The sequence below is a fragment of the Panicum virgatum genome, chromosome 7K, assembly GCF_016808335.1.
Source record: "Panicum virgatum strain AP13 chromosome 7K, P.virgatum_v5, whole genome shotgun sequence".
Taxonomy (NCBI): domain Eukaryota; kingdom Viridiplantae; phylum Streptophyta; class Magnoliopsida; order Poales; family Poaceae; genus Panicum; species Panicum virgatum.
In genome coordinates this window covers 35,417,565-35,445,104 of record NC_053142.1, presented here as the reverse complement: position 1 = coordinate 35,445,104, position 27,540 = coordinate 35,417,565, and the positions used below count along the sequence as shown (strand labels likewise).

Sequence of the window (27,540 nt, the reverse complement as noted above, 5' to 3'; positions counted from 1 at the left end):
CGGGGAGCTGGATAGATCATGCCCGCCCTGTCATCTTAGTTGTCACGCAGGCTTTCCCTTAAAAAAGAAAGAGAAGAAGAGCGGATCGATGGAGCCGCGTCGCTTCCCCACTACATGTCCACCACAATCAGTGGGCGATCTTCCCCGGCAATAATGCCCGCCGCCGCATTATTGCCCGCCGGCCGGGCCTCGCCGGACCGACCGCCGGTGCCGCGCGCGTTCGCATCGCCTTTTCCGCCTTTCGGGAGGCGCGACTCCAACACCAACGCAGAGTGGCAATGCAAAGGCGCTCCGAGGCCGCTGATGTGATGCGTCGTGCAGGGAACAGTGCTAGCAGCAGCGGTGTACCGGGGTGGGCACATGAAGAGGACACGACGCGTCACGCGTCGAAGCGGGGGAACTGGTGTGCACGGCATGGCACCACGGCGAGGCAGGCAGGCGTCGTGGGGAGCAGTAACTGATGCCGGCCTGGGAACGATGCGACGCGAGGGCGAGCTGGGTGCGCGCCCGCCAGCACGGCCCGGGTCGGCGGATTCGATCGCCTTTTTGGGTGCGCCGGGTCCCCGCGCCCGCGCGGCGGCCGGGGTCAGGGGCTAGCGCGTCATATCGTCGCCGTCCGTCTCCGTCGCGGGGAGTGTTTCCACGACGACGGGCGGGATGGGTGGGCGCCGGACGGGGGGAGGTGGAGCCGGGAGGCCCCTCCAGCCTCAGCAGCTGCAGTCTGGCAAGTGCGAGCCACCAGCCCACCACGTGACGGGGCGGCGAGGGATGTCCCCTCCGGGACAGCGCCCGCGCCGCCTCCGCTATCGTGCGCCATTGCTCGTTGCAGTGCGGCGGTCTGCCGGCCGGCAAGGCCACCTCCTTCGGTGCGCGTGCGCTCCCGGCACTTGGGCGGCGTCGGTCAACACTTTTGCTGGAAGGAATCACACTGTTGCCTGTATATATGGCTGCACGAGGCCCACGACCGCTCGGGAGTACGAACCAGTGCCTAAGGCCCATATTTGGGGGCATGGCACGAGCTTTGGGCCTTTGGCATCCTCGTCGGCCACAGTAGCCCATTCTCCAGGATGGAGAGAGAGAGAGAAGACCGCCCAACCAAAGTCCAATCCCAACGCACAGTTTTCTTTCTTGTTTCCCAATCCAAAAAACGGCTCCGGGCCCACGTGCCATGACACAGACCGCCGCTTTCCGACATTCTTATCTCGCAAGAAATGGACGGACCTGACGCGCAATAAACCCCGGCAAAACCCACCCCCAAAAGCCACGCTCAGATCCGCACAGCGGCGCCGCCCCCCGAAACCGAATCCTCCTCCCCTTCGCTAGGGTTTTGCTTCCCCCCGCGCCGCCGCAATCCCCGAGAGAGGCGCCATGGCCGGCGGTCCCGCGGCGGTGTCGTTCCTGACCAACATCGCGAAGGCGGCGGCGGGGCTCGGCGCCGCGGCCTCCCTCCTCTCCGCGTCGCTCTACACCGTCGACGGCGGCGAGCGCGCCGTCATCTTCGACCGGTTCCGCGGGGTGCTCCCGGAGACGGTCACCGAGGGCACCCACTTCCTCGTCCCCTGGCTCCAGAAGCCCTACATCTTCGACATCCGCACGCGCCCGCACAACTTCTCCTCCCACTCGGGCACCAAGGACCTGCAGATGGTCAACCTCACGCTCCGCCTGCTCTCACGCCCCGACGTCGACCACCTCCCCACCATCTTCACCTCCCTCGGCCTCGAGTACGACGACAAGGTGCTCCCCTCCATCGGCAACGAGGTGCTCAAGGCCGTCGTCGCCCAGTTCAACGCCGACCAGCTCCTCACCGAGCGCCCCCACGTCTCGGCCCTCGTCCGCGACGCGCTCATCCGCCGCGCCCGCGAGTTCAACATCATCCTCGACGACGTTGCCATCACCCACCTCTCCTACGGTATCGAGTTCTCTCAGGCCGTCGAGAAGAAGCAGGTCGCCCAGCAGGACGCCGAGCGCTCCAAGTTCCTCGTCGCCAAGGCGGAGCAGGAGAGGCGCGCGGCCATCGTGCGCGCCGAGGGAGAGAGCGAGTCTGCGCGCCTCATATCTGAGGCCACCGCGATGGCTGGTGCTGGGCTGATTGAGCTGAGGAGGATCGAGGCGGCCAAGGAGATTGCTGCGGAGCTGTCTCGCTCGCCAAATGTGGCGTACATTCCTGCTGGTGACAACGGCAAAATGCTGCTTGGTCTTAATGCTGCCGGATTTGGCCGGTGATTCACCAATCTGTTTTAATTAAGCCTTTTGTTGCTTGAGCATCTTCCTGCCTGTGCTATGCTAAACTGTGGATCAAAAGACAATGATATCTGCTACTTTTGCTTAAATTTCAGTTGTCTTGGAACGAAATGTGTTAGTCTTGTGCTACAATAATATCTGGGTCTGGGGTTTGAATGCATTTTTTATTTGTCTGGTTAATGCGACAAATTGTTGACTTGTCAAGTCTGCATTCTATTTACCCCTCACTTTGTGTGCATCGGAAACTATTTATGCAGCCATCTGACAATTTTTATGCATAGTGCTTGACTTGTTGGTTAATGTCCTATGATTGACTTGTTGGTTAATTTCCTATGTGGTTTCATCTTCAATCTATCTTCTAATTAGTAGTGTGTTGTTGTGTTTGCAGATGTCTTCCTCTTGTGGGATGATATTTCTTACCTTTGTTCTAGAGTGCTGTAATTAGGTCTTAGTTGGTCTATACAGCCAATAGGCAATAGGTCCTCATAAGATTTAAATGCTTTGCTGATTCCTCATCAGATGATATGCTTATTTTGCTTTAAGGTTTTGTGTTTTGCAGTTCATGATCAGTTCTTACTTGGTAATTTATTCCTTGATGGACATGCATATTCTCGTCCTTTTGGAGGCTGGTATCAGGTTAATCTAGTTGTCGCTTGTGTGATAGAACTTACCAGGGCCTTATTAATATGAAACTGCATCAGATTTATTCGGAGTCTATGCAATAGGGTCTGAGTATTCTTATGATCTTAGGCATTGTAGGATTTTAGCTTCACAACATATCTTTGGATTTAGCCTCACAATTTGACTTAGTGGGCGGATGTGTAGGTCTTGATGAATTGAGTAATAGATGTTCACTGGTAACTGGTATGTTTACTCAGACCTGTCATATAGCCATAAGAAATCTCGAATGCTTGTCAGTGCTATCTTGGGTTGATCATTAACTTTCGTGGCAACAGGTTAGGTTTGAATGTCTTTCTGTTCATGAACAGTTGATGCATTAGGTACTTCATTTCTCTGGGGGTCTATGTATATTCTCTTCGTTCTGGAAACTGCTAGCAGGTTCATGAACTGTTTATGTGTTGGGTACTTTATTTCATTTGTGTTTATTTTCATCATTATTGAAGATGCTATCGAGTTATTTTTGGAGTTTATTTGTGTGTCAGAACTTACTATGGCCTTCTTTATATGAAGCCCTCATCAGGAAAATTTGGTAGCATGTTACAAGGTCCAGCGCAGGATTTGAGCACTTAAGTTTGGCCTTATGTATTGTTCGATTTTAGCTTCGCAATCTGGTATACCGGATGTGTTTGGCCCTGAGTATGACAATATTAGATAAGTGACGTCTTTTGATGTCTGATAGCCTGATTATATGCCTTGGCCTGTAGCTTAGTTAGAAACTCCTGGTTCATGTGCAGTTTTAAAGGAAACCATGACTGTTTATAGCTTTGTTTTAGCCTTTTCGGTAACTGCCTTTGATTATAGGTTTGGGTACTAACTATGGAGCTAATGAGCTGTGTCTATCATTTTAATTTCCAGTTTCTAGCATAATGTGTCTTGGATTTTTTATAGCTGTAACTGTAACTACATATGATGTCCAAATGAAGTTCTTCAAAAAAAAAAAGGTGTCCAAATGTTAATGTTGTACCAGCCGATGGATACTCCGCAAGTCTGGTCATGGCTGCAGTTTTGTAGCCTACTTTCTGTTATTGAATACTGAATTTTTTAGTTCATTCTCTCCTGCTGTGTGCTCCAATGTCAATAACTGTGTTTTGTGAATGTTGGTGGCTAGTGAGATTGGCGCGCTATAGTTAGTTTCTCGAGCACAAGGGTTCTTCACTAGGATCGAGTCTAGGCAATAGATCGAGTACGGGTACATGATTCTAGTGCGAGATACAAGTATTTCGAGTCCTAGATCTAGTAAAAAAGGAGAGAGAGTGGAGCAGAGTGAAGCAGATCGTCGGTCGGCGGCGGGGCGGACGAGCTAGTGCCGGCGGGCGCCATGGCGTCGATGGAGCTGAGGATGGAGGCGAGGAAATCGGAGTTGGTGGAGTGCAGATCCGACGGCGGCGATGGACGGCGCAGGTCCCGGCGGCCTTCCAGCCTCCACTGGCACTTGCTGCCGATTCCACCGGCACTGGTCGACGAGGGGAGCGACGTGGCGGCGGCGGCGGAGCTTCTTGTCGGCATCGCGCTAACCCTAGATCGGTAGGGACTGTAGGAGGGGTTTGTGGCGGCGAACCTCGTACTCGTGCCTGGCACCCTCCCTTTCTTTATATGGCGCTGGCGACGGGGGCCTACCAGTCACAAACGGACTGGGCGCCCCGATCAGGCGTGGTCAAGGGGTCCGACTCGGCCTTTGGGCCGAGTCGTGAGATCAATCCCAACATTCTCCCCCTCGATCTCTTCTTGTTTCTTATTTTTGTTCTTCATCTAAATCATCCCATCACAGATCAGTGTATAGGGCGTGCCTCGTCATGATAATTATTATTAACAGCCACAATCACCTTTCAGGTCTAAAACGAAATTCTTTTCTTTGGGCCATTTTTCGTCCAGGAATCATAGGCTTTCCCTTAAACCCATGCCGGCTAAGTGTTCTCTGAACACATTGGGTGGTAGGACTTTTGTAAGCGGATCCGCTAACATCTTGTTTGTTCTAATATGTTCTAAATAAATTGTTTCATCCTGGACTTGCTCCTTAACAACATAAAACTTTATGCCGATGTGTTTGGCAGCACCACTCGACTTATTGTTATGAGCGTAAAATACTGCTGGTTCATTATCGCAGTATAACTTCAGTGGTTTTTCTATGCTGTCGACCACTCTTAAACCGGGTACTAATTTCTTAAGCCATGTGACCTGCCCGGAGGCCTCGTAACATGCTACAAATTCTGCGTACATCATGGAAGATGCTGTAACTGACTGTTTAGAGCTCTTCCATGATATTGCTCCGTTTGCAAGAGTGAAGATGTATCCAGACGTGAATTTTCTGTCATCTACATCTCCTGCAAAGTCTGAATCTGAATATCCTTCTATTTCTAAAGATTCTGATTTTCTGTATGTTAACATGAGGCCAGTAGTGCCCCTCACATAGTGTAAAGTCTTCTTTACCATTTTCCAGTGCTCTATGCCTGGATTACTTTGGTATCTGCCAAGTACCCCGGTAACAAAACTTAAGTCAGGGCGAGTGCACACTTGTGCATACTGCAAGCTTCCGACAGCTGAAGCAGGCACTGCCTTCATTTGCTCGAGCTCATACTGGTTCTTGGAACACTGATATTTTCCGAAACTGTCGTCCTTGACTATTGGAGCAGGTGTGGACTTGCTCACATGCATACTGTATTTCTTTAATATCTTTTCTAAGTATGCTTTCTGCGACAATCCTAATACCCCCTTTCTTCTATCTCGGTGAATCTCGATTCCTAAAACGAACGAGACTTCACCAAGATCCTTCATATCAAAGTTCGAGGACAAAAATTTCTTAGTCTCCAGTAGTAGATTAACATCACTGCTAGCTAGCAGAATGTCATCCATATACAGGATGAGAAAGATAAACCTCCCATTCTTAAACTTTGCATAAATGCAATTGTCCTCTTTATTTTTTTTAAATCCAAACTTTCTTATTGTTTCATCAAATTTCAGGTATCACTGCCTTGAGGCTTGCTTCAAGCCATAAATTGATTTCTTTAGGTGGCATCCTAAATTTTCTTGGCCTTCCACAACAAAACCTTTCGGTTGTGCCTTGTAGACGTCTTCATATAGATCCCCATTTAGGAATGTCGTCTTCACATCCATCTAATGTAATTATAAGTTATAATGAGCCACTAAGGTCATTATTATTCTGAAAGAGTCTTTACATGAGACCGGAGAAAAGATCTCATTGTAATCTATTCCTTCTCTCTGTGTGAAGCCTTTTGCCATGAGTCGCACCTTATATCTTTCTATATTCCCTTTGGAGTCACACTTCGTTTTGTAGACCCACTTGCAGCCTACTATTTTAACTCCTTTGGGAATTTCTTCTAAGTCCCAAACTTTATTGGTACTCATTGATTTCATTTCATCTTCCATGGCTGCAAACCACTTGGATGAATTTGCGATTTTCATGGCTTCTTCAAATGAGGTGGGATCACCCTCAATTTGTATTTCTTCGCTATTATAGACTTCATAATCGTGAGAAATAGCAGGTCTTTTCCTCAAGCAGACCGCCGATAAAGCGGAACAGCAATAGCTTCGTGGGCCAAAAGCAGCAGCAGAGGGAAGGACGACACGTGGCTGCACCAGACTTGCTAGCGGTTGATTTCGTATGACCGGACATTCAAATACACTTTACTCTCAAATCATGTACCCATTTCAAATTTCGTTTGGACCTAAATGTTGTTCATAATCACCGTGTTCGGCTGGTGCACCAGCCTCCAGCACTACAGTATTTCTCTCTCACATCGCTCCAGCACTAGCCTCCAGCCACCAACCAGATAACAGTGTTTTTCTCTCACACCACTCCAGCCTCCAGCTCCAGCCTGCCGAACGCAGTCAATTAGTCCAACAAAACAAGATCCATTTTTATATATTTTTCGTTATTTATTTTTTTAGAAAAAGTCAACAAACTATATGTACTATTTCAACATTTTCAATATATTGTTTCAACATTTCTAACATGTTATTTAAATAATTCGTACATAATGTTGATCTTTTCCTCAAAATCATTGATTTAGTTTTAATTTTTTTTATATCAACATTTTTATGGTATGAGTTCAACACTACAGATATACTAGCTCAACATTTTAGTTATATTATTTCAACATTGCCATGTAAAATGTTGAACTACCTTATCTACTATGATTAAACTAGAAATGAAGAAGTTTGAATCTATTATTTTAGAATGTTGAATATGCTAATCCAATATTTTCTCATATTCTTTTTATTGAAAAATGAAAATTTTCCATGCCTGTCGGCTGTGCTGCTGCTGCCTTTCAGTATTTTTTTTTAGAAAAATCTGTTTTTCCGTAAGCATGTCCAATCGGCTTTGGGCTGCGGACATATAGGGCCCCTCTGCGTCACAGCTTCGTTGTTGGACTTCATCAGCTGTTAACGGGCTTTATAGTTATAGATGTTAAGACAAGGCAAATTTTGGCCACGGACATTCAAAAAACGATGTCTTTGCTGCAGCACACCGCCAACTACGTTTTTAGCCATGGCACATTAGCCTTTCACGTTAATTGGTTGTAGCACACCGCAGCCAAGAAACTATCAATTTCGCCGGATTTGGAGAGAGAGCGTTAAGTGTGTGGACAATTTTGCCCCTGGCTCCGTTAAGTGGCCCGACCCAACCGCTCAGTCGGTCTGAATGGTTTATGACTGGTTGTTCTGAATGAGACTGTATGTTTAGCTAACATCAATGAGACTGTATGTTGTGATGGTTCATAGTCTGAATGTATGTATGCATCGTTCATGACTGAATAAGTGACAGTCTGAATAAGTGACAGAACAAACAGATCACATAATTTAGGCCAGCAACTTGAGCTTACAGTCTGAATTAAAAAACAGTCTGAATAAGTAGGCCATCCACTTGAACAAATAGTCTGAATAAGTCTCTAACATCACAAGGCAGAATACACACGAGCATAGTTCTAGACATAACTGCCATCAAAGGCCACAAAAGCATAGTTGTAGACAACATGACAAGTCATCTCTCAAAAGCATTATTAGTACGTGAGAAACATAGAACTTCCACTTATTTCAGCACATCCATCAGTAGCTTCTTCTTGGCCTTGCCTTTTTCTTTCCTCAGTTGCACCTTGCCTCCATTGCTTTGTTTGGTTTTTTTTCCCTTCACAGCACAGCCTCCATCGGTTGATTTTGCACCATCTTCTTGGATCCTCCTCTTGCGACTATCAATAGATGTAAAACATTAGCACATTTAACAAAAATTGGTAGAAGTTCAAGGGCAGAGAGATATACCACCTTCTTGTGTTGCCTGCAGGACTGTTTGTTATTGCAATGGTGATAGAACATGACCCAGTTTGGGACTCTTTAGTTGATGTAGTGCTTGCATCCTTTAATTTCTTCTTCACTCGTTTCGGTTTCGGTGGGGCTGGAGGTGGAGCATCACTGTCATACACAGTCTCATTGCAAGTCTTCATCATGTGACCAAATTGGCCACACCTCTTGCACTGCCTCTGCGTTCGAGTAGATTTCCCTCCTTCTGCTGCACTCTTCATCCTTCTTGCTCTAGGTCTGCCAGCTGCCCTCTTTAAGACTGGTGGCCAAAGCTTGAAACCCATGTTCACCTTGGGCCAATTGTTCTTATCTGTCATAGGCATTACAATTCCTGCATATGCCTTCTTGAATAGTTCAACAGAGTAGTAGGCATCAACATAGTCCTCTGCATTCCTATTTCTCAGTGAGTTAATGAAGCAAAGGGCATGGGTGCAGGGGAGCCCAGTGATCTGCCACCTGTTACAACTACATGTTCTTTTATCTAGATCAACAATGTGTCTCCAAGTCTTCAGCTCTTTAGTTGTCCCTTGAACCTCAGCTGTGTTATTGTGTCCTCTATGAATCACATAGTTTAGGTTCCTACTCTTTGCATTCAGTTCTCTTGTTATGTGAGGAATGATCTTGTCAGTCATCTTGTTTGCTAATCTTCTTCTAAGGTCATGCTTCTCCATGATCATCTGCCTTATTCTATCCATCAATGGGATGACTGGTAGTGCTTTCTCCTTTCTGATCCAACTATTAAATGTCTCTGCAATATTGTTTGTGACATAGTCACACTTGCTTTCAGGTGAGAACCTCCACCGGTTCCACAAATGTTTGTGGTTATCTTCTATCCATTTCATTGCATTTGGAGATGCTCTCTGCATGGTGTTGTAGTGATGATCATAATGACACTTGTTATATGCTCTACATGCAGGCCATAGGTGTTTCTTGAAAACAGCCCCTCTATACCTCTTTTGAAAGTTCGTCACTAGATGTCTCATGCACTCCCTATGTTCCACACCATTTGAAAACACAGTTGTAACTGCACTATCTATACCTTTGCCTGCATCTGTCGATATCACAAGTCCAAAAGGTGAGCCTATTGCAGTTTGAAGCTTCTCAAAAAACCACGTCCAACTATCTTTGGTTTCTGACTCAAAGACCCCATATGCAACTGGAAATAGCCAGTTATGACCATCTACTGCTGAAGCTGATGCCAATTGACCCCTCCACCTTCCTGTCAAGACAGTGGAGTCAACACCTAAAAATGGTCTGCAGCCATTCAGAAACCCATCTACACAAGCCTTCAATGCAATAAACATCCTAGTAAACCTCATCTTTTCACCAACAGGAGCATACTCTATGTCCACTATGCTTCCAGGGTTGGTCCTTTCTACAGCTGCTTTGAATCTGAAAGCATCATCAAAACTGTCATTCCATTTTCCCAATATTTGCTCCAGAGCCATCCTTCTTCCATCCCAAACCACATAGTAAGATATCTTGATGTTGTACTTCTTCTCCAGCTCTGTCTTGAGTGCAGCAGTTCCAGTATTTGGCTGATCCCTAAGAGTGTCAATGACTCTATCTCTAACCCAAGCATTGGTAGCCATGCAGTTGTGGTCAAGCTTGGCAGTGCTAGCACAATTATGCTTAGCATAGAGTTTTTTTATCTGCAAAACAGGACAATGGCTACATCAGCTTACAAATCCATGGAACAAACAATACATCACATAGAAATATAAATATGCTTTTTACACAGTTAAAAGCAGGTATCATGACCTGCCATGTCTTGCCATCCTGCAGCTCAGAAGCATGAATCCTCCACCTGCACTTTTTACTTTTGCCTCCTTTGCCCTTGCAGTTCCCTCTGTACCTTTTTGCCTCACTATAATGGGCATGAATTTCAAACTCATGGAGCACAGCATACTGTTTAATTGCCCTCTTAAATGTGTCTCCATCTTCAAATGTGACACCAACAGCAATGGTTGGGTTCTCCAAGTTAGTCACATGTTCAACTTCCTCACAACCAGCTGCATCGTCAACAAACAGGTCATCCATCTCACAAGAGTCACCATCAGTTGAGTGCCCATCATGTACTGCCTGATCTTCACCGTCAGATAAATATGGGTGCTCATCATTTAGACCAACATATTCCATCTCATCGTCATCCCATGGTTCTTCATCAGTTGGAACATTCCCTCTCTTACATTTCTTAGACTTAGTTTTGGATGTCCCTATCTTATCCTCATCAACAGACTCAGTCAAAGTTGGAGGAAGAGGCTCTGTGGCAACGGACTCAGTCAAAGTTGGAGGAAGAGGCTCTATGGCAACGATAGCACCGACGACATGCTCTACAAAAGGTTCAACAGATTCACTTTGGCTATGGTCCACTGTCACTGTGTCATAAACTGACGCAAACAGAGCCAACCTTCTCATTTCCCAATACAGGTCCATTGCATCCATCAAAATGGCATCAGAGGTAACATTCATGAAAACAGACACAGTCCTGTTCCAAAAGCAAATTGATATTCCCTGATTCGTACCAAGCTTCACTCCCTCTGATATTTCCTCTATTAGGTCCTTCAAGTTGGTTGTATCACGATCCACAACTAGCTGAAGAACTGAGTCACGGTGTACTACAGAACTACCATCATTGCAAACCTCGACATACTGTGGAACGCGCACAGCAATTCTGCACGCCGAACTACTATCCATCCTAAAACAAAGGAAACAAAGATATGGAACAATGACAAGTGAGGAAGATCCAAACCCTAAATCGACCTGACCGAGTTGGTAAACCCAAATCCAACCACATTACGTAGTCTGAAACCATAAATCGAACGATATCAACCAGATAATGTATAAATGCTTACCCTTCTGGGACCCAATCCAGATTCAAGCCCTTGGACGGAGATGCGTTCCTCGGCCACAAGCTCTTCTTCCCTTGCCTCGACCCCACGCGCTTCTTCCCTTTCTCTGGAGCCATCTCCTCCAACTCCTCTATGCTGGGACTAGCTACTCCTCTTGTCCCATAGCGGCGGAGAGCAGGGCAACGACGGAGGAGGGCACCGACGGTGCGGGGGTTCAGAGAGGAGGGCCGAGAGAGGAGGAAACTGGTGGACGGAGAGAGAGAGAGGAGGAAACTGGTGGCGGCGACGGTAATCGGGTCTGGTTCAACCATGCGAGTCGGATTGGCCCAGGGGCACCACTGTCATTTACAAAATTTTCTCTATCCAAATCCAGGGAAATTTTCTCTGCGGTGTGCTACAACCAAGTAACGTGAAAGACTAATGTGCCATGGCTAAAAACGCAGTTGGCGGTGTGCTGCAGCAAAGGCAGCGTTTTTTCAATGTCCAGGGCCAAAATTTCCCTTAAGACAAATAGGGACGCCCGGAGCGGGGTGGTGGTCGCCTCGCTCGCCCGAGTCCCGACAGTTTGTCAAACGCCCATGGCAGAGCAAACGGATAGTCAGGCGCGGCGGGGTCCACGCATGCCGCTGGCATCCATCCTGGCTCCTCTCTCGCGGAGTCTACTTGCTCAAGGCATCTCGTGTCATGCCGCGGCGTAGCCACGCCGCCCAGTCACCCCCAAGCCACATGCCACGGTCACTCTCGGAGAGCGACTCTCCTGAGGCTATCTCCAACAATTCCTCTCTCCAATTCCCCCAAACATACTATTTACTATATTTTACTATATTTTTTAAAAAAATTCCTCCCCCTATAACTCCTTCTCTCCAACCATTTCACACATATCTATTCCCTCTATATACTATCACTCATTAACTAACTATTTATTTATCGTTTTTGAATTTAAAAAAAATCATACAGTATTTGTATTGTCATAATACACATTATCATCATGTTACGGGGCTCAAACGAGATTAATATCGTGAAGAAACAGTATAGTTAAAATATAGAGGGAGTTGAAACTCACCGTTTCAACTCCTCCGTATATAGGGGAGCTTTGGGGGACTGTTGGAGGGAATCCCCCTAAACTCTCCCTACGTAGGTTGGGGTGCGGTTCGGAACTGTTGTAGCAAGCCTAAGCGTCGTGTTCGAAGATCCCGGACTCCTGGTGTAGTGGTGTGCGTGCGAGCTTGCCCGGCCAACCCCAAAACTCGAACACAACACGGGCGGCTCCAAACAGCAAAAACAAGCTCGTTTGGGGGAAGCAAGCCGACGACGCCTCGTCTCAAAAGCTGCTCCCACGAATTCCAGGAGCAGCAACCGAAACTCGCCTCGCGTCCCGTCGCACCCCGCCCCCAAAGACGGCCAAACCCCAAGGCAAAACCCAGCCGACCACCGCTCCCCCGAGACACAGATCACCACGGCGTCTCCCTCCCACGGCCCGCGGTCCCGCCGGTCACCATGTCCCGTTGCCAACGCCGCGGCTGAGCGCTCACTGTTCGCTAGTGCTGGGTGAGAGGATCCGTCCGCATGCACTCCGCGCGTCCGCCGACCATGGGCGACCGGGCATCCGAGGAGCTCGAGCGCCGCAGCCGCTACCTCAGCGCGCTCGTCCGCCGCACCAGGCTCGCCGACCCGCCCCAGCCGGAGCCGGAGCCGGAGGTAGCGGAGGGGGCGAAGGCGGATGCCGCGGTGCCGGGGCTGAAGGCGGCGGCGCGCGTGGGTGAGGAGGGGAAGGGAGGGAAGGAGGAGGGGGAGACCAAGGCGAAGGAGAGAGCGGCCGTGACGGCGAAGGCGAAGGGGGAGGGGAAGAAGGTGGTGGTGTGCGTGCGCGCCGCGGACATGGCGCTGCCGCTGCAGCGGCGCGCCGTCCGGATCGCCGTCGAGGCCGTCGCCGCCATGCCGCGGCTCGAGACGAAGCGCCTCGCGCTCGCGCTCAAGAAGGTATAGTGGACTGAAATATTACTGCTCTTGTTCATTTACGATTTTTTTTTGATGAGCTAAGCAAGTTTCTCAATTGTTAAGTCAAATACCGAGCATGTTTATTTCATCCATCGCTGTGGACGGCCACAAATCAAATCAGAGGCAAATGCATGTAGAGATTAATTCGATTTGGAGTAAGATCTAGAGCTTAATTTTACTTCCCCAGTTTTTTTTACTAGTAGAGAGTACTGGAAATACCTTGCCACGTTTGTCCGGTGGGGGGTCGAGTTTGATGCAAATGCCACTTTGGCCAAAATGAAATAGGAGGTTGAGATGGCGCCAGATCAGATGGTTCAGACTTTTTCATTTATTGGAGGTGGTCCACTATGCAGCTGAAAGATAACTCGATTTATGAGATATGTTGTACTCAGAGGATGGGCAAGAATAGTTACATTTGCTGCTATAGGTGGTCAACAGTTTCATGTTGCAATCATAATTGGAGGTGAACATGGAAGACAGGAAGAGTGGCCCACCAATGAAGGGCTGATGTTTTTGTGCTACAGAGAAGCTAGAGGCAGAGAAGAGGTGGTAGAGGATTATAGGAGGAGAATGAGAAAATGTGAGGGTGCTTGACAGCTTGCTGAGGTAATGCTACTGTCCTTTGGCTATGGAGTCACATAGCTCAGATCAACTTTGGATGGGAAGTTCTCAATTTCTGGTTGAGCCAAGCTTGATCTGAGCTGTTGATTCCAGGATATGATGGGTCCTGCACATTTGTTAGGGCTAAAAGTTACTCCATCTCCATGCTTGGCACAAGGAGATGTAACTGTGCGTGGTATGGCTTTTGTTAATCTGATCGAAATGGTGATAAACTTCTTTTGTTTACCTGTCAGTTGAACCAACAAATGCTGAATTGGAGATATTATTATATTAACATGATTGAAGCATTTAGAATTACAGTGTTAGATTTGCACCTGCCCTTTCACTTGGTTAGTGCTTGTATATGTTGGCATGTCCTCCTTATTCCTAAGTTGCACCATTAGTGTGTAATTTATGAAAGAATTGCAGCTACTTGCGAACTGCAATATCTCATAGTCTGATTACCCGTTGATATTTTAGTGAAACTACCAGTTTTTTTTTTTTTTTGTGGCAGAGGAACTAACAGATGGATCCTGAGTTTAACACCTTGTATATTGTATTGAAATCAATTCTCTTAAATTCTGTAACTCATGTTAGCATGCAATGCAACCTGTATTTTTATTTAGGTTCCTACTAAAGCAGTGTTGCGCAGGCTTTCGTCTTAATATATTGATGCGCAGCTCTCCTGCGTGTTCGAGAAAAAAGTATTGCACAGGGGTTAGGCGCCTTGATGGAATCCAGTTTTGTTTGGTTCAAGTATTGAGGATTTCATTTCATCCCTGTGTTCTTCCATTCTTGTTCTTCATGATATCTGATGACTAATTCCTCTCCTTTTGTGAAGGACTTTGATACAACATATGGGCCTGCCTGGCACTGCATTGTCGGCACAAGCTTTGGTTCCTATGTCACTCACTCCTTGGGGGGTTTCTTGTACTTCTCAGTTGACAAGGTCTACATTCTACTGTTCAGAACCGCCGTCGAGCCACTCACCCATCCACAATGAGACCTTAAATCTGTTTACTCACACATGTGTAGATGCAGGCAAATTGTAATTTTGAAGTTATTAGATGATCCTCGATGCCTTTGAGTCGAAATCGAGTAGTAGAGGTAAATTATCCGCACACAAAGCATAGAACGGCCAAGCCTTTGTAGCTTCTACTTTGTACCACGTGAGGAGTTATGTGTCCTGTGTAACCATTGTTGTATTATGTGGTTTTTACAGAGCTGTAGCCTGACTTTTGAAATCTCAACATCAAGGTTTACCTCAGTTTCCAATAATACTCTGGTTTTGACATTAGAGCTAGTGGGATTCCTGATGATATCTGAATGCAGCAATCCGTTTCTTGCTTCTCAAATGTAAACCGACTGAAGATTGTTCTACGCCGTGATTCCACTGCGTTGTAAACCTGAATATGAGACGCATTGCAGGCATGAATCCTGTGAGTGCTCGTCGAGGTCCAACCGCACGATGGAGTGCCCAGAAAAGAGAGGAGAGCTCGTGCGTCACAGATTGCTCGCAACTGACAAAGTCGCTCACTGTGTTTTGTAGAGTCCGTGCGTCATCGATTGCTCCCATTATCTTTTTAGAATTCCTTTTATCGAGCTAGATCTCGAATTTTAACCGAAGGGGAGGATTGATGGTTTGGTAGAGATTTACAAATCACCCTAGGTGCAGAAACAACTACTAGTAAATAGTTGATCAAACCATAACAACTTCACCTCATTTTACCCGACCAAAGAAAAAACATTCATCGCTGAGATGGGTCGGGAAAAGAATCGAAGAACCGACAGCATAGACCAGCAATTGACGCAGGACCACTCACAATAAACAGGACGAAAAGGTAAAAATACAAGTGACACCAACAGTTTGGCTTCCCTACCCAACCAAACCCGGCTCCAGTGTCCCCCACCTACTACAAGTGGGACACATCGAGGCCTTGCCCGGCAACATCTCATATGGGGAGCCCCCAGAATTTTCCCGACAATAGTCATAGCACGGCTACAAGCATCGCGCCGAAGAAACCAGGGTCCAGATCATATTGCATAGTGTCATTAGACAGCAGCAAACACTAGCTACTAGTTTCTAGGGCACGTAAAGCCTGCTTCACTGCCCCTCGCTCGAGTCATGCTTCAGCGGCTCCCTGATCTCCTCAGCAGGGTCCTCCTGCAGCCAAGGAAAAGGAATACATTTGTTCAAGAATCAGGGTAATTTTCAGGAGGAAACAAGTAGTGCGCTGAGAAAAAAAATTAATGTTTGGGTAATGGGGCTTACCGAGATGTCGGATGTCCATAGGGTCAAGTTATCACGAAGGAGCTGCATGATCAAAGTGCTGTCCTTGTAGGACTCCTCGCTCAGGGTGTCCAGCTCCGAGATGGCCTCATCAAAAGCCTGCAGATTGCAAAAGGAGGGAATATCAGCATAATGTCTGTCGCATATCAGTGATATTTCAATAAAGAAGAAACTATACATAACCAAAATCTTTGAACTGTAGTTCAGAACATGGGGCTAAGCTACTTTCGACAAGGTCAAATGCATTACAATTGAGTAATATCACAAGCCACATAAAGTCTACTCTCAGAAACAAACTTGACCACGTATATTCATATAAAAAGGCAGAATACCAGCATTGGTAAATACCCATCTTTGCCCTAGGGCAAATGAAAAACAGCTGATATTTATGAACTACTGAAGATACCTAACCTAACCCAAAACTTATAACAGGCAATTTCAGCAACTGCAAAAGATAATTTGATATTTATTCTCCTAGTCACTTCGATGCAGATGTAAAGAATTTGTATAACAGATCAAGGACAAATTGGAATTCGTGACAGCTGATAGGCAAAACAAAGTAGGGGTCAACTTAAGCTAAACAATAATGAAAGGTTAGGTACACCAATAGCATCCTTTTCCTCGTGGACACAATCAGCACAACAGTTGACAAGCAATTAAAAGATGTTGCCTCCCAACATACTTATTCCAAGAAATTTCCACTGCTATACAAGTCAATAAAAGAATAGTGAGGAACCAAAACGTTCGGTTTCCTGTCCCTATCAGAAAGTGTGCACAGACCCATCCTTGCATAAAAAGTGCACACATTTTTAACAGCAGGTATGAAAACCAAAAGCAAATAGTATTATATATTAATGCATTTTTAATATCCATTATATGCAGGGCTTCATACATAATTAACAGTAATATAAAAGTGTCACCAAAGGGGGTGAACAGCATTTGAGTCTAGAAATGCAAAATAGGAGAAAAAGGTCACAGTACATATGGTCCTCTAGTGTGTAATATTGGCACACTAATGTCTTATGCCCATTTTCTCCTTACAGCACAATTAGCAATGGTCTTATGGTACATCATCAGCATTTCATACAAAATAGATCAGGAACCATACACAGGCATTCCATATCCACAGAAATAATATACTAACAATGTATCAAGTGATGCAGAAAAACTAACCTGCTTTGCAAGACTGCAGGCACGATCAGGTGAGTTGAGAATCTCATAGTAGAACACTGAGAAGTTAAGTGCCAAGCCAAGCCTAATAGGGTGAGTTGGAGGTAGCTCAGCCAAAGCAATGTCCTGATTGAAGCACAAACCAGATGCTTTCAGTACACTATGTAATAATATGTGAAGTAAAGAAAAAAAATCGCAAGCATGATGCTTCACCAAAAAATGGACACTGGTTAAGCGGGGAAAAAGGTTCACCTGGGCAGCCTTGTATGCCACCATGGTATTCTCAGCAGCATCCTTTCTCTCAGCCCCAGTCTTGAACTCAGCAAGGTATCTAATCATCACAATTGAATCAATCAAATGAAAACACAATCCCATAAAAAAATTAAAATCTTACTGGGCATCAGCATTACCTGTAGTAGTCACCCTTCATCTTGAGGTAGAAGACCTTGGACTCGGGGGCAGTGGATGAGGGCACAAGGTGGGACTCGAGCAGCTTGAGGATGCCATCACAGATCTTGGTGAGCTCAGTCTCAATCTTGCCACGGTAGTCCTTGATGAGTGTTACACGGTCCTCATTGCCTCGGCCCTCCTCCTTCTGCTCAATCGAGGAGATGATGCGCCACGAAGCACGGCGGGCTCCAATGACATTCTTGTACGCAACAGAAAGGAGGTTGCGCTCCTCGACAGTGAGCTCCTCTGAGTCAACAGTCTTGGCTACCTTCTCCATGAACTCAACCATCTCCTCGTACCTCTCAGCCTGCTCAGCGAGCTTGGCCATGTACACATTCTCCTCACGGGAAAGCTCCGCTGATGCCATCTTACAGTTCAGTTTCTAATTCTTGCAGTGCGCCAATTCTGCAGAGTTGTGAGAAGCAGTGAGCTAACATGTTTCTCGGAAGATTCAGATACATGAATACACTGGTCAACACTTGATTATCGGTGGCACTGGTACCATAGCTAGTCAAACTCGGACGGGGATTCTAGAAAACAAATTGTGGCCAACCCCTACCAATTCCCTAGTGGCTCAAAACACTTTAAATCATTACCGTATAGCACTAAACAAGAAAGGCTACGGAGTATTAACTGTGATTTAACCGTAGAAGTGAGTACTGCTGCATCTACTTGGATAATTTTGCCTCCATATAAACCTCAACTAAACTTTGATGGTAGAATATTTTGAAAGCTTATGTATTCGAAACTTAAATGCCCCCAGGCTTGACACCTCGTTTAACCTACCGAAGCCCCAGATCTGAAAAACTACGATCACGAACAAGCAGGGGAAATACAAATTTTCAGCCGTAAAAACTACCAATCATTCTATCAACATGCACACACCAGAATCAGCGGATACAGGCTTTGACAGCTTCGCACGGTAATCGCGTCAGATCAAGCGGCCATGGATCACTGAACTCGCCTATTCGATCTGAAGGGAGCCAAACCAGCAGTAAACGCGCCGGCAAATCCGTGCGGAAACGAGAGGTTTACGTGAGAGAAAAAATCCCGCAAATCATCTGGGAACAAAGGGTATCGAAGCAGCAGTGATCCAACCACGAGACGATAAGAGCCAGGGTAGGGTAGGGAGGAGCGGGGAGGGGAGCGGAGCGATACCTCTGCGTGCGTCTTCCTCGCGCTCCGGCGTTCGAAAGGGGTGGGGAGGAGGCTCTTGCGAAGGGGCGGCGCCGCGGCGCTGCCCCGGGGGGCCTAGAAAAGGGCTGCCTCCGAGTACCTCCGCCCAATGGTAGCGCGCCGCGTGTGGGCGCCACCGTGGCAGCTCCAAGCCCCGGCGCGGCCCATGTGGTCGTCGGGCCCCACCGCGCAGGCGCGGAGGCACAAGGCCGTCACGACGTGTGGGGACCGGACAGCCTGGTCCACATGTCAGGTTGGCCCGCACGCGTCGTGCGAGGGCCTGCTGCTGGCGTTGTGGTGGGCCCGGGGCGCCCTGGTGACAAGCTCGTCGGGGCCCTCCGGTCACGGTCCCACGCAGCGACAGCCTGGACGCGATGACGGAGGGAGGGGGGCGGCGGCGCGGGGGCGAAAGGAAAAGGCTCGTTGAGGCACTGATCCGCGGGCCCGCGGGGCTCGCAGGACACGTGAGACGCCCCCTCCGTGCGTCGGGTGCGGGTAAAAACTGGCGTGCGTCGGACGGCGGGCAGCGGCAGAGCGGGGCGAGCGAGGCCCCGTTTGGTTCATCTATGAGGTGAACAGTAACTCAAGGAATTTTTTATGCACGGGGATTAAATGAAGTGTAAATTTTTTTTACAGATGAATGCAATTTTATGCGTCAAAAAAATCGTAATTGACTACAGTAATGGTAAGTAACTATTCTATAATCATGTGGTTGAAAATCTCATTAGATTCGTCACGCGAAGTAGCGCAAGATTGTAAAGTTGGTTTTACAAATTAGCTTCATTTAATGTTAATCAAAATTTATATTAAATGTGCTACCGACCAAACCAAACAGGATCCGAGAATACGTGGTGCTAGGGAGGCCGCGGGGCCGCGAGAGCGTCACGTGACGTGGCGTGCGCGGCGTGCGCGAGGTGTGGAAAGCGTCGCGGCTGCCGCGAGCCTGCCTGCGAGCGGTTGGGCCGCACGACAAGCAGCCGCCCCATCTCCATCTTTGCGGCGGCCCGGCGTTGACGACGCTGTGGTGTGCCATTTTTTTGGGGTGGAAAGTGGAAACTGCCTCGGTATTCTGGGGGCGTGGTGCTTCCTCCTCCCCTCGGTTCCTCCGGCGGTCCGGCCTGGGGTGTTTTTTTATGGCCCTAAGCTAGAGTACAATGTGTAATATTTAAATTCACAAGTAGACGCACATTATATATCTATTCACACCACACGCAACATCTCTCTATAAGAGAAGATCTACTACAACTTATCTTCCGAAGATGCCTACTCATGTATCGAAGTACGATCGGAAGAGGGCCACCAAAAAATCTGCCTGAGAATAAATCTCGGTGCGGCACGCAGATTGTCCCGGACGGGGATCGAACCTGGGCGGGCACACTCCACAATGGAGGCGCTGCCGTTGCGCTACAGCGCATCCGCGGCCTGGGGGTGTTTGTGTTCTCCCATGCTTGCACCTTGGTGCTGTGTTCCTGCTCATCTTTTTTTGTTTTTTCTTTTTTTCTCTCTCCACCAGAGTAGCAGCCATACTGGATGAAATTGAGAAGCAACAAATATCTCCGTTTTTTTTATGTTAACCTATAATCAAAAGTACCAAATTACGCACACGACGGGAAAATGATTGTGGTACTGGTACATGTGATATAGATAAACAAAATGGTTTCGTTTTCGCATGTACCTAGAGATCCAAGAAAAATGGTGACCTTGATGCTTATAACATTCGAGAAGCTGGAGGAGAAACGGCAAGTTGGCTGGTAGAAAAAAATCAGCAAATTGCATTGTTAGAGGGTCCCTGTCAAGGTGTCATCTTCTGATCCTCCAGGACTCCAGGTAGATGCGCCTTGCCCAGTCTCCGTTTCACAAAAGAACAGGAACAACCAAGTTCGACCCTAACTTACTTTTACTAATTTTCGGTGTTGTGGGATTTCTAGGGTACCCACAGCCGGGTGGCGGAACGTACCCGCCTATTCCCAGAGAGGGAGTGCTCGGGAAGGTACTAGGCGATTGGGCTAATCTAGCTCTGAGACAAGCACACAAGAACACACGATCTAGAGTGGTTCGGGCCGCCGGAGCGTAATACACTACATCCACTGGGAGAGGTTTTGATCTTGGTTGTGTATGAATCTATCCTCTGCCGAGTCCTGGCTTTCACCCAGCCTGAGTTTTTCTTCTAGCGGGCGCCCCCTTTTATAGACCAAGGGGTGCGGATACATAGGACGTTGAGGCCCCGACAAGTGGGCCCAACGTGACTGTGCAGCATACTGCGCAGAGTACTCAAATGGCTACAGTGGTTACGAATCTTTCCTCCGATATGCTTCCATCCCCTGCTGACCCTCTGACGAAAGGTGGTCTTCTCTTGTCCCGTCAGCAAGGTGCCCGTTGGGGGAACGTAGCTTGCGGCGTGACCTGTTGAGGCTATTATGTAGGCGTCATAATGGGTGAAGCAGAGCCGTCGTATCCATCTGTTATGGCAGACTGACAGGCGTGGCGTGGGCGGCACCAGCAGCTCCACTATGCATCTTGGTAATACGCGATCAATAGTGCCCCCTGGTCAAAGAATCGCCCCGGCTTCTGCTATATCAAAGCGGATGTTCACCTACCGCAATGAATGTAGTGGTGGGTGAACCTTAGTATGGAGACCAAGCGGCTTTACATACGTGTCTGTGCTTGCAGACACGTGGCAGCTCCGGACCTCCCCGAGGTGGGGTGTCAATCCCCTCCCTTAGTGGGGGGTCTGGTTATTATAAGGGGTCCGAGACCCTATGGGGGTCCGGACCTCTACAGGAGGTCCGGAGCCCGGCCGTTTGGGCTGAGCGTCTGCTTCTTCCGGAACACGCGGTGCTCCCAGACCTTCCCCAGCCGGGGGACGGGTCCGGGACCGTTGTCAGGTGAAGAGGGCTCCGGATCGCAGGGGTCCGACTGTTTGGATGTAGTTAAGAATAACCACAAGGCTTTTGTCTAGACACAACAAGAGGGGGTACCCCAGTTCTGGGGTACCGACATTTGGTCTAGTTTTACGGCTGATGATACCACGCGCATCACTTTTTTTATATAATTAAGCAGGGGCGAGGGGGGATATGGACATCGAGCGCATCAGCTAGACTGCTATGCTTTGATCTCCTGCATATCGGTGTTTAATGTTACTCTCGTCTACTTCATCCATCACGCAATTCAGAAGTTGGTATTGCCGCTGGCGAACAGCATATGCGTAGGCTTCAACCTTTAGTCTAGTGCCCTGGGGGGCCTTTCGGTGCTATCTTGGTTGGTAGTACTTGGTGCAGAGTGGCGTAGGGCACGACGTCCACCGTCCACGGTCTATCCGCGTCCGGGCTCAAATTAAACCTACGCATCCGTTTCCTTTCTAGAGTGAACAAGAACAACGGGAACCTGACAACAGTTTTAGAACAAGCAGGAAAAGCTTCCAGCCCAGAAAAGTTACAAACTCGCATACGGGACGACTACGACGCATGCACGCGAAAATCTAGCTCACACATCTTGAGCCGTTGAGACAAGAGGAGCGAACCGAATCTGGAAAGTGCCCAACGCTCAGGCAGTTTGCAATCTCGTCCAAGTGCAAAAGAGAGACGGAGCCACATTTGAGGCCCATTTATTTTGAGGCCCAGCACAGTTATAGCAAAAACCCAATGGAGGAGCAGCGCTTATTTTAGTCGCTTTTTAGAGGGCTTTGGGCACCTTTTCCCTTTTTAAAAGGACTAGTGGAGATGCACGTACCACATATACGTGTTTAAAGAACAAATTTTATTTAAAAATATTTGGATTGCATCAAGACTACTAAATAGTTAATTCATTTATTAGTGTATCTTTGCAATTCAATATAAAAATTTGACCTTTCGCATGATAGAGAGAATAAAAAAAATCACATAACTAAAAATTAAGACAAATTATAATATTACTTAGAGATGCAAACAGACAATTCGACCTTCACATGATCGTTTAAATAAATCTCATAGTGTGAACCATATGTAACATCTTACTACATTAAGATACCAATACAAATAGTATACATTACAAGTGTTTGGCATTCAGAATTCTTGTATTCTGCAAATTAACAACCCGAATTCAAAATTCATTATTTGCTGGTGTTTCTAGCCAAATAAAGAGTGCCAACAAAAATAAGACTGAAGATGTAACCATGAAGAACTGGAAGCAGTTATCACCTTTCTCATGGCGGCATGCAGCTGATATCAGAAAATAAAATGTGATTTATAATATTTATGCTAACCAGACAGAGATATTTACCTTTTTATAATACATTTCATGGACTGCAAGGGCAAACTATCCTGAAAAAAAAAAGTCAAAGAGTCTATGCCGACATAGTGTCATATTATTTTTCTCGCATGCTGTATCATCACATAATTTGGGTTTCATATTATTTTGACATTACACACTTCTTATGTCTTAATGAAATTGTAACCCTAATATCCAATATATTTCACAACAACTCGAGGACAAAAGGGGTATAAAGAATTACAGAGCTTCACATCCCACGTAGTGTCACCTATTGTGGGAATCGAGTGGCAGCTGATACTTATTATCCACCAGAGATGAAGGGGAATCTAAAAAAAGAGGGAGGGGCAACACCATTAGGTTTCCCTCCTACAGTGTCATGTACTATTCGGTTCTACATACTACTATACTTAGCATCAACTACTATGTTATCCTCCGAAGATCTAAGATGAAAGTAGTGCTTAGATTGCTGGGACAGGAGGATGGAACTTCATCTTGCAAATCGAGGAACCAACCACTCTGCTTTGGTCAGACCATAGTAGACTGTCTCATCCAGGCCACAAGAGAAAATGCCGGCCAATGGGAGATCCACCGATGTAATAAGACCCTCACAGGAGTCCATCCTGGTGCTCTGTATGATCTGTTGTCTTACTTGGTCTGAACCCCTTTTTTGTCTCCACCAGTAACATATCTGCTGTAGCATCACCTATACTGTGCACGAAATTTCCAGCCAGGCTTGTTCCTCGGAATTTGACTCTTCTCTGCAGATAGAACATTTCCAGAAGGCTTATCATAGGGTGGTCTGGCTGCAGGTTTGTCGAACAGTTTCACAGGCTCAGCAGCAGAGGAAATATCAAGCTGTGCTTTCTTGGATAATTCCATGTCATCTTTCATCTCTGTAAGACAAAAGAAGAGCACAAGTCAGACAAGTTAGATTTAATTATCTCAAGAATTTGTATGCACACATATGCATGGAAGAAAAATGACTCAAATATAAGACCCAGATAATCAAAGAGGTATATATAGATAACAAGACAAGGGCATTAGTGCTGGCCGTTAGCTGCTTCTGAGTATATCACATAATTAAAAAAGAACTCCATATGACTTTGTACCAAATAGAAAATACAATAAATGTGAGAAACGCAGGACTCAGGTGGCAGGCTTTTGAAAGCAATAATATATTTACATGATAGATAAGAAATGAAATGTAACATATCAATAGTCACAGATGGGTTAACCACACTGAGGATTGCATATTTGCCTGCACACATTTGAGAAGAACTAAAAACTATCATAGCCCCTGAGGCTGTCATAATTATGTTACTACCCACACAGAGCAATATGGTTTTCTATAAAAATGATGATAGACTACAGAAAATAGTTAGAATTCAAAATCTTCTGCCATAATCTTTAGTGCAGAACATGATCACTGAAATACACTGGGAAATTCCACATATTGTTCAAGTATGATGGACCAATCAGTTACCTTTCAAGATCTCAACAGCAGCATCTTTCTTTTGTGACTCAGTTCCTCAGCAAACCTTCATCACAATTTACACACGTAAATTTTAGGACTGATTAATGTTTTACTCATAACCAATGACACGACAAACAAACAATCATGATCTATATCAGATATTATTATTGGCAAAAGGTGCTAATATATTTCTTAAGAAAATTGTAGTACAATACCACATTCAACGTTGAAAGGCTTACAGACGTTAACCTGATTAGTGATTACTTAGCAGACCGACATCCATTCCCTGAACTCTAACAATAGTTTTTTTTTCAGTATTTACTTGTCCCCGTCATACCATAATTTTTCACTTTTGACATTGTGAACTCATTCTCTTCCATTTGTTTCAACAAGGTGAGTTTTGATCAATTTTTCTACTGATATGCAAATGAGAATGCATACCTAGGTCATGAACTTGACAGATAATGCACAATAATCTTCACAATCAGATGGATCTTTGAATGTAGCTTCTACCCAAAAAATGAGAACAAGGTTACTGAAACAAAAGAATCAGTGTCAGAGAGAGAGCCGATCGGAACTCAGCAGGCTGGCGATCTGATCAGGCAGGAAGCTCTATGCGTGGCTGATCGGAGGCACGGATGTAGAGCTTGTAACATTTAGATTTCATGCTAATTTAGAATTGTACGTCGCGATGGCTTAAATGTAGACGGCAATGGTTCAATCCTAACCAACTGAAAAATATGGGAAGCTCGTGGGAGAACCAACCTTTTTCTTGAAGACATTGGCTACGGATACCTCAATTGGCTTAAACCCAGCAAAACAGTAGTATAATAGCACTGAAAAATGAACATCAGCTAGCAGCAGTATATTCAGCACTGAATAGAAGGATATCTAGACACTCTTATGAGGTACACTCTCACAAAACATAACTCAAATTTCTGAACTTCAAACTATCATTTAATAATAGATTTAGTAGACCAGTAATCATCGTGACTCAATGTGAGGTGAATTATAAGTGAGGGAACCAACCTTTTTCTTGCCTTACCACCAGGCAGGCGTTTCACCTCTTCCGACTAAGATGCAGAAGCATCCCTTGGAACAACAAAGCAGCACACGTAGATTAGAGATCAATTATTCAACCTTCTGAGAGGCTCGCATCTCCAGGAATTAACAACGCAAGACGGGCATGAGACTACACAACCTGCAGCGCTGCTGGTGGAGCCGTTCCAGATCCCCACGTCCTGGAGGCACTCCCCGACCTTCTCCGCATCCTTGCTGCTACCGCCGCCGCTGCTCGCCTGACCAGATCAACCACAGATTATATTAGGTCGCACCAGAGATAGCGGACAACGCGAAGGGGAGGAACGCTGCGGCCCTGACCGGATGAGGAAGACGCGATGAGCTCGTCCGGGTAGACCCCGAGCACGTGGGCGGCGTGGGCGCTGGGGTTGGGTCCGCATGGGGCTCGGGCTGGGGACGGAAGAGGATGGGCCGCGCGGGCGGCGGTGACGATGGAGGTCGCGAGGCAGCGCGGGCGGCTTGGGGTGTCAGAGTCGGGTTGTGGGAGAGGGCGATGCGGCGGCGGCCCCTGCACCACAGAGCGTGGGCGGGGTGGGCGCTGGGTTGAGTCGGTGTGGGGCTGTGGCCCGCGGGGCGGAGGAGGAAGGGCCGAGCGGGGTGGCGGCGGCGGAGTTCGCGACGCAGGCGCGCGCGGGCGGCATGGGTGACGGAGTCGGGTCAGGGGGCTTACAGATCTCTGGCCCTCCAGCTGTCGTCGGGCGCCGGCGCGGTGGAAATCGTCGACGGCGTCGCCGAGCTCGTACAACGGTAGGCCGTCGCGAGGCAGGGGCTCGGTGGCGGAGGATTGGCGCAGGGGCGGGTGAGGCAAGGGCGCGGGGTGGGGGAGGAATAGCGCGGCGGTGGGGGCGCACGGGGGCACGGCGTCTTGGATATGGATGATCCGAAAGGAAGGAGACCGCGAGGGACGGGGGAGAGAAAGGAATCCATGAGATGCTCGTCCCGGCGGCGCGTCTGTTTTGGAAAGAAGCTCGCCGAAATCAAGTGCTGCGCGGGGGTGGGTACAGGCGGGCGGGCATCAGGCGCGGTGGTGAAAAAAAACAGGCGATTATGGCAGAAACAATTCCCTTAATGTTGTTTTTTTGTCTCCTACTAAATTTTGTCAAGCAGCTAGTTCTTTTATATGGGCCTTCAGGAGGAGATTTGTGAGAGAGATGGCTGGGTTAATGTTGGTGAGAAAAGTTTTCAATTTTTTTATCTTTTATAGTATAGATAGATAGAAAAGAAGAGGCAAATAAGATGAGAATAAATTTTGTTACCACTCATAGCAGCAGGCATTTGTCCATAGCTAAATAAATCCCTAACTTTTCTTGGTGATTCTTCCGGTGCTTTGAGAATCTTCTTCAGCGGTAAAAAGGATTACTACTCTAATCTTATTTTCTGCTAAGGTTCGGGCACGCGCATGAGTACCCTGTGTGCACGGTGCACCCTTTGTAACCTGTCCTTTAGAAACGGTAAAGAATTCCTCCGTCCTTTTATTTGTCTCGTTCATCCGAGAGCCGCACATGTCTCTTGCCGATTTCAAAGCAACTTAGACTATCATCATTCTCATGTCACTAATAAACATCTGCCTCTCGCCTTTCTCACCGGCGGCTCCAAACACCATCAGTACCCATGTACTTTCGAGTTTCAATGAAAACTCTGTACTTGTACACATCAATTAGTCTGAGACCTCCCAATGAAACCAATCAGTACTCCTGTCAGTCCTGCCTGCTCTCTAGGTGTTTCACCTAACCCAGATCGCACAACCATTTCACTTTGCTCTCGCCACTGAACTCAGCTATCATCGCCAGAATTCCCGTGTATCTGGACGGCGTAAAGCTCCAGGTTATTCGCGTGCATTTGGACGGCGTAAAGCCCCCAGATTTGGCGTAAAGCCCCCAGATTTCAGCTTATAGCCGGCTTTAAAAGCTTATAAATTTTAATAGTCCGAAAGTTAGATGACTCGCAAAATCGAGAGTTCGTAATCA

At 47.1% G+C, this 27,540-nt stretch overlaps 4 protein-coding genes and 1 pseudogene across 4 annotated transcripts; 2 read left to right on the top strand and 3 right to left on the bottom strand.

Annotated features, from left to right (window-relative positions):
• The first annotated feature begins 1,229 nt into the window (after positions 1–1,229).
• LOC120642329 (prohibitin-3, mitochondrial-like) lies at positions 1,230–2,421 on the top strand. Its single transcript, XM_039918789.1, has one exon. The coding sequence runs from the start codon at positions 1,369–1,371 to the stop codon at positions 2,221–2,223; it is 855 nt and encodes a 284-aa protein (XP_039774723.1). The 5' UTR covers positions 1,230–1,368; the 3' UTR covers positions 2,224–2,421.
• Positions 2,422–7,825: 5,404 nt separating this feature from the next.
• Positions 7,826–9,254, bottom strand: LOC120642328. The gene is made up of 2 exons (XM_039918788.1): positions 8,200–9,254; positions 7,826–8,126 (listed from the first exon to the last, which is right to left on the bottom strand). The coding sequence occupies exons 1-2, from the start codon at positions 9,216–9,218 to the stop codon at positions 7,970–7,972; spliced, it is 1,176 nt and encodes a 391-aa protein (XP_039774722.1). The 5' UTR covers positions 9,219–9,254; the 3' UTR covers positions 7,826–7,969.
• A 3,065-nt stretch (positions 9,255–12,319) lies between these two features.
• On the top strand, positions 12,320–14,988 carry LOC120642327. The gene is made up of 2 exons (XM_039918787.1): positions 12,320–13,067; positions 14,527–14,988. Exons 1-2 carry the CDS (start codon positions 12,654–12,656, stop codon positions 14,686–14,688), a joined length of 576 nt encoding a protein of 191 aa, XP_039774721.1. The 5' UTR covers positions 12,320–12,653; the 3' UTR covers positions 14,689–14,988.
• A 470-nt stretch (positions 14,989–15,458) lies between these two features.
• On the bottom strand, positions 15,459–18,907 carry LOC120642326 (14-3-3-like protein GF14-6). Its single transcript, XM_039918786.1, has 6 exons — positions 18,754–18,907; positions 17,556–18,000; positions 17,398–17,476; positions 17,149–17,271; positions 15,958–16,074; positions 15,459–15,849 (listed from the first exon to the last, which is right to left on the bottom strand). Exons 2-6 carry the CDS (start codon positions 17,960–17,962, stop codon positions 15,790–15,792), a joined length of 786 nt encoding a protein of 261 aa, XP_039774720.1. The 5' UTR covers positions 17,963–18,000; positions 18,754–18,907; the 3' UTR covers positions 15,459–15,789.
• Positions 18,908–23,111: 4,204 nt separating this feature from the next.
• Positions 23,112–26,214, bottom strand: LOC120640181 (annotated as a pseudogene).
• Positions 26,215–27,540: the final 1,326 nt, after the last annotated feature.